At 48.0% G+C, this 6,000-nt stretch overlaps 1 protein-coding gene across 2 annotated transcripts in view; it reads right to left on the bottom strand.

Annotated features, from left to right (window-relative positions):
* CCDC88C (coiled-coil domain containing 88C) overlaps positions 1 to 5,762 on the bottom strand; it is a 102,233-nt gene extending 96,471 nt beyond the window's left edge. The window contains exons 1-2 of one of the 2 annotated variants that reach the window (XM_056345935.1): positions 5,181 to 5,762; positions 4,969 to 5,069 (exon numbers count right to left, since the gene is read on the bottom strand). In XM_056345935.1, coding sequence (XP_056201910.1) covers positions 4,969 to 5,069; positions 5,181 to 5,240 — 161 coding nt within the window. In that variant the 5' untranslated portion in view covers positions 5,241 to 5,762. The remainder of the gene's footprint in view (positions 1 to 4,968; positions 5,070 to 5,180) is intronic. The other variant, XM_056345936.1, reaches the window with a different exon arrangement.
* Positions 5,763 to 6,000: the final 238 nt, after the last annotated feature.

The following is a 6,000-nucleotide window of genomic DNA, read 5'->3' on the forward strand; positions in this document are numbered from 1 at the left end:
ATTTTAGAGAAAGAAACTCTTTCCAAGGATCACATTGAAAATGTAAAGAGATTTTCTGCAGCACTAACCAGGTAACCCGAACTCCTGTCTGAATGCATCTGAAAAATCCCTGCCCACAACCTCAATGAGATTCCAGTCCTTTGATGTTTGGTCTTTCCCTTGCACACCAATGTAATGAAAACAACTCTTGTTTTTTCAAGCCACCTACTCCTCAAGATCAAAAAAAGTTATCCAAATAAGACTGAGGTGGCACTACCAAGGTGTGACTAAGGGAGGTACTCTGCAAACCAGTAAAAACATCCAAGCCAAATAAACAGAAGGAAAGTCTCAAACCTCACTATATTCCCAAATATTTTAAAGTACTCCTCTGGGCTGCACACCATGACTTTCACAGGAGCACAGGGGATAGAAAGGGTCTGGAGACAGAGGCTAAGTGACAAGTTCAAGCACTTGGAACCCCTTGAGCCACCAAATAATAACAGTAACAAAAAAAAACCATTCCATTTTTCAAACTCAAAATTACAATCCCATTTGAGCAATTTCTGACAAGTAATTCTGATGAGCAAGGGGGAAGCCCACAAACCAGGCCGAAGGGTTATGAGACACCAGAAGGAACTGGCTGTGCCCAGCACCCTTCAGCACTTTGCTCTGCAGGTAACTCAACCAAAAATACACCAGCCTTTGACCAGTCTAACTCCCTTACCATCAGGTGGGGTGATGCCACTAAGGCTGGTAGGGTTTCTAAATTGCCTAGAAAATGGTAGAAAAAAAGCACCTCTAAGTAAGATTTTAAATTGAATGGATGCTATCTTTAACGTTCCGTTATTCATGCCATTTGCTACAAACCACAAGCAGCGGGCACTCACAATGTGACTGTTCCTGTCACATGGTCTAAATTTAAGACAACAGAGTGAGAGTACCACAAGCCATGACAGTGGCAATTGAAAAATCTGTTATTGTGCATTTTTATTATGCGGTTTTAATAGAGGCAGTTTTATCAGCTGCTTTCCTAATACACATTCCTGTTTGCTAAATGTTTTAACAGAAAAGCAGAGTCTACTATCAATTAAAAGAATTAGAACAAGTCGATATAAAAACACTTAGGTGCCTGCACATGTAAACTCCCACACCACTTCCCAAATAAAACTTTCTAAAAGAAGTTAAACAGGGCAAATATTTGCTTATGCTTGTAGGTATTATGCCACAGCTGCAACTGTAAAACCAAAGGCAGCCTGTGCAGTGTCACCACATGCTAGTTTCATACCAGGAAGTGACGCACAACCATCTGAAAAAATTAAGAGAGTTCTTTATAATTTGTCCACAGAGAAGCTCATTACCCTGATAAACATAAATCCATCAGAAACACAGAAGCTCAGGACACAGCAGTTCCACTTCGAAGGTTAACAAACATTTTTGTATGCAGAGTATTCAGCTAGTACTGCACGTCTGCAAAAATCAAAGTGCCCTTCACGCATGATCAGGTTAGGGTATACACTTGGACAGAACACAGGAAAAAGGAAACCACTCATTTATAGAAAAATGACTTGAAAAAAACGTTTGTCTTGTTTTGAAATGTAAGTGGGGAAACCAAACGCCACTGTCTGTCTCTTCCTATTAGATTTAACTCATTAAGCAGCTAGGCACCACTACTGAGAAATAAGCAGTCCCTGGCCTCCTTTAAAAAAAGCTCTTGCTTTGTTAGGAATCACCAGCAAAGCCCAACAGCTGCTTACCTACCAACCACCTCGTGGTCAGAATCTGCCCAACCCCAGGCTGGATTCCCTTCCTCCCCTGTGCCTGAGCAAACTACATGTTATTCAGGGGATTCAGGGCCAGCGTTCCTGGAGGAAGTTCATTTCTGAAGAGGATGGAGTAACAGTACAGCCTTATTTTCACCTCCTGTCACAAAGCCAGGAGACCCCTGGCAGGCAGGAAAAGAAATAGATGTCACATATCTCTCTGGTGACACAGCTGCCTTGCTGATACAAACCCACCACCTAAAAAACATTGACACCACAACATCAAACAGTTTGGATACTCTCCACCCACTCTTAAGTTACCAGACAGCATTCGAGCAAAATCCAACCTATTACAACAGAAACTAGAGGCTGACTGAACTTGTATAGCCCACTCACACCTCAAACAGCTAAAGCCTTACTTTCACTAGCAATCTCCACTCAACGGGTATATCTGGATTTCTTCACACATCCACCTGTCTTTTTGGCCATGGATTAAAATCTGCTTAGCTGCAGGACAAATCATTTTAAATAATGGAATTCCCAAGAATTTGGCTTTCAAAATATTCACTAAAAGAAACTTGTTGATCTGCAACAAAATACTGCATCGCATCTGGTGTTGGGATGCAAGCTCATATGCCCATGTTATTTGTGTTCCAGTGAGCAGGCAAGGACATTTAACCCAAAACACTAAAAGCAAAGTAACAAATGAGCGAGGGCACAGCTATCCACACCAGGAGCTCAGCTCTTTCACTCTGCTACCCCCAGCTCTCTGCCTGTGCACGCACCTGTGCTTTCAGGCAATCAACACCATCACCACATGGCATATCAAATTCTCACAGATTTATCAAAGGCCCTTATTTAATACAATTTCAGCAAGAAGAAATCTCAAGCCAAGCACTCTGACTGACAGTCGTCTTCAGGGACCAGAACTTCAAAAACCAATGAGCAAGCATTTTAAAACACACATTTATTTTTTCTATTCTGAAAGCTTTGTGGGGCAGAAACACACCTTGCAAGGCTTTCCTGATTTACAGGCAAGCAGTAATTGCATTGCAATTTCTAAAGGTTAAGTTAGGAAAAAGTGAAGGTCATAGTCAGCACCTCTCCTGAGCACCTTGCTGGGTTGGGATACATACAATACAACTGTAATCTTTCATAAAGCTCTTGGCAGAAAACTTGGTTTCAAGCTCCTGATACTCCATTAGCAGCACTGCCAAAGCTGCCTAAAAAGAGGGGGAGGCCTAACTGTGTATGATGGGACAGTTTCCTACTCCACATTGCTTGTGCTTCCCCCGCTTCCTGCAACTCTGCTGGCAGAGATGGGTTGGAGGTTTTTTGGTTGTTTTGGTTGGTTTTTTGGGGGGTTGTTTTTTGGGTTTTTTTTTTTTTTTGGGGGGGGGGGGGGTGGGGCGGAGGTGGTGTAAAAAAAAACCCGAAACACCACAACTTATTTACCTGTCTGCTTAAGGCCAGTAAACATGCCAGAACATTTCTCCAGACGCATGATATCCAAAAAAAATGCCAACCAGTGTCACTGCACTCCATCAGCCTATATGCTTGTCTTCCTTATTTCAATGAGATCCTATCATTTACTCCTTGTCCCCAGAGCATTGCTATGTTGCTCCACAGACTTCAATAATGTAATGTCTCCTTAGATATATTTCGCTGGCCAAATAAAAAACATTTCAGTTTGTGTACACCACCTGACAAAACACTTCTCAAATACATCACTCTTAAGAATGCCACAGTAATTCAAAAGTTACATAACTTCAGCCTATTTAGTAACAAAAAATCAAGGGCGACTGAATATCAAGTTCATTTTTCTCATTTTGAAATAATAAGATTCTCTCACATGTTAGATAAGACTGGTAGTTTAGTTAACCTGCAGCAGACTCAGCTGCAGCCGTTCCTGGATAGTTTGGTAAGTTATCTCCATGCCAAACACAACGATCATAAATCAAAACCTCATTTCTCACATCTTGGGAAGCTACAAGTCTGGATCGGAATGCTCATACTCAAGCCTAATTTGAAGAGAGTTATCTTTTTGAAGTGTAACTACTCCTTGAGAAATGGTGGAAATTGTCTTCTCTTTACATCAGGCTTCCATCCTCACTAACATTTACCACCACTAGCTTGGTATCTCCAAGTGGGCCGACTGATCTGGACACTGTTTCAAATCATGCATCTCCACTAGCTTCGCTAAATTCTAGTTCACAACTTCTCCATGTTAGTAACATCAAAGCAGAAGAAAATCTTGATTACCTTTTCAGGTGGACTAGCCAGGTACCAGAAGATAACAAACTTGCCAACTTGAGTGGGTGGGGCACAGGCTGCCAAGATTTTATTTATTTTTTTTTTTAAGTTAGACTCTAATATTGAATTTTTCATTTAAGTGCTTGGACTTGGCCTGACATTGCAAATCACTGGTCGAGCTTCAGATTGATTTAATTCACTTAAAAGAGTGTAGTGACAAAATGGAGTGATTCCCAAAGTCTCCTCCCCTGTAAGTCAAATACTTCTCCCTACAAACTCTTCTACCAGTCACATTTCAGAGTATTTAAAAGCAAATACAGAGATGACAGAAAACAGTCAGGATCTGCATGCAGAAGACCAGCAATGGGAAAGAATGTGGTTAAAAATAGTACAAGTTGATCGATCAGCAATTAAATGTTACAGTATTTTCAGTGTTTGCTATTTTAACCTTTTTTATAAAGTTTCCTCAAGACATCTCCTCACAGTGCTGCCCGAAAGAGGTATCGCTGAACTCGGTGGGTTTTTTTCTTAAATTTTGTATTTAACATGAAAGTTCACACGAGATATTTCAGATGAAATCCTCCTAGTAAAGCTTCATATGATGAAGTACTGTCACATACCTTCCCCTAAAGCATATATGAACTGCTAGGGAAAAGTAACTGCCTGGGGGGAAAAAAACAAACAAACAAAAGAGCAAAACCCCACATACCATCAACAACCTTGAAAAGTGTTAAAGCAGGTTTTACAGAACTGGATTAGGTTTTCTTTTCTTTCGTTTTTGTTAAATTCAAAAAGAAACCAAAAGAAAAAAAAAAACGCAAACCGGGAGCTTTCGGCCCCCCCCCCGCCCCCGGTCCCCCCAGCCTGGCCGCCGCGACAGCCTCCCGAGCGCACCACAAAGGCGCTGCCCGGCCGGGGGGGCGGCACGCCGGGGGGACACCGCCGAGCGCCGGGCTGCCCCCCCCCGCCCACTCACATTTGCAGCATGATTTTGTTCAGGACGACGCCATCCACTAGGTCCATATAGACGCCGAGATTGTCCTCGTCCCCGCTTCCCAGGGCCCCGAAGGTTTTCACCTGCCGGGAGGAAGGACAGCGGGATTGGGGGGATGGCGGGAGGGCCCGGCCGCCCCACGCCGGGCCACGGCCGCCCCGCCGGCAGCCGCCCCACCGCCCCGCTCCGCTCACCCAGGTCACCAAGGGGCTCTGCAGGAAGAGCTCCAGGAGCTCGGAGACGGTCACGTCCATGTCGCCGGGGCCCGGCTGGCGGCGGCGGCAGGCTGCGGGAGCGGGGCCGGCTCACTCGGGAGACAAAGGCGCGGAGCCCATGGCCCGCCGCCCCGCTGCCCGCCGGGCTCTGCCTACAGGGGGAACAATGCGCGGCGGCTCATCGCTCCCCCGCCCCCGCGCCGGGGGGAGACGCGGGGCCGCTCGCCGCCGCTGCGGTCCCTCCTCCCGGCAGCAACAGGCCGGTTTCCACCGCGCCGCGCTCGCCCTGCAGCCGCAGGAGGGGCCGCGAAGGGGGGAGGGGGGGCAGCCGCCCGAGGCCGGGAGCGAAGACGCGAAGCTCCGGTGGGGCGGCTCCGTGAAGCTCCCCTGCACCGCTCCGGCCGCCACCGCGGCGCTACCTGTGGCGGGGCGCGCCCTGGCCCCAGCAATTAGACCCGGGCCGCGGTAGCGCCATGACGGGCACGGCCCGCCGCGAATGAGAGGTGCGGAGAGGGTCGGCGCCGGCCAATGGGCGGCGCCTCTGGGCGGCCGCGGGCGGGACGCGTGCGGGGCCGGGGCGAGCTGCCGGCGGTTTCCCGTGCACTGCCCGACCCGGCTGCACCAGCCTGTAGCGTCTCCCGGGAGCGGCCGCCCCGCCCCGCCCCCGCGGCGGCTAGGTCCCCGGGCCCAGAGCTGAGGGGGGTGGGGGGGGCCGGCGCCGCGGAGGCGGGAGGCAGGAGCGACCCTGCTCTGCCCTCGGGCTGCACGTCGTTCCCCCGTTTGAACCGAGGTGGCGGCG

The sequence above is a fragment of the Falco biarmicus genome, chromosome 7, assembly GCF_023638135.1.
Source record: "Falco biarmicus isolate bFalBia1 chromosome 7, bFalBia1.pri, whole genome shotgun sequence".
In the NCBI taxonomy this organism is placed as follows: Eukaryota; Metazoa; Chordata; class Aves; order Falconiformes; family Falconidae; genus Falco; species Falco biarmicus.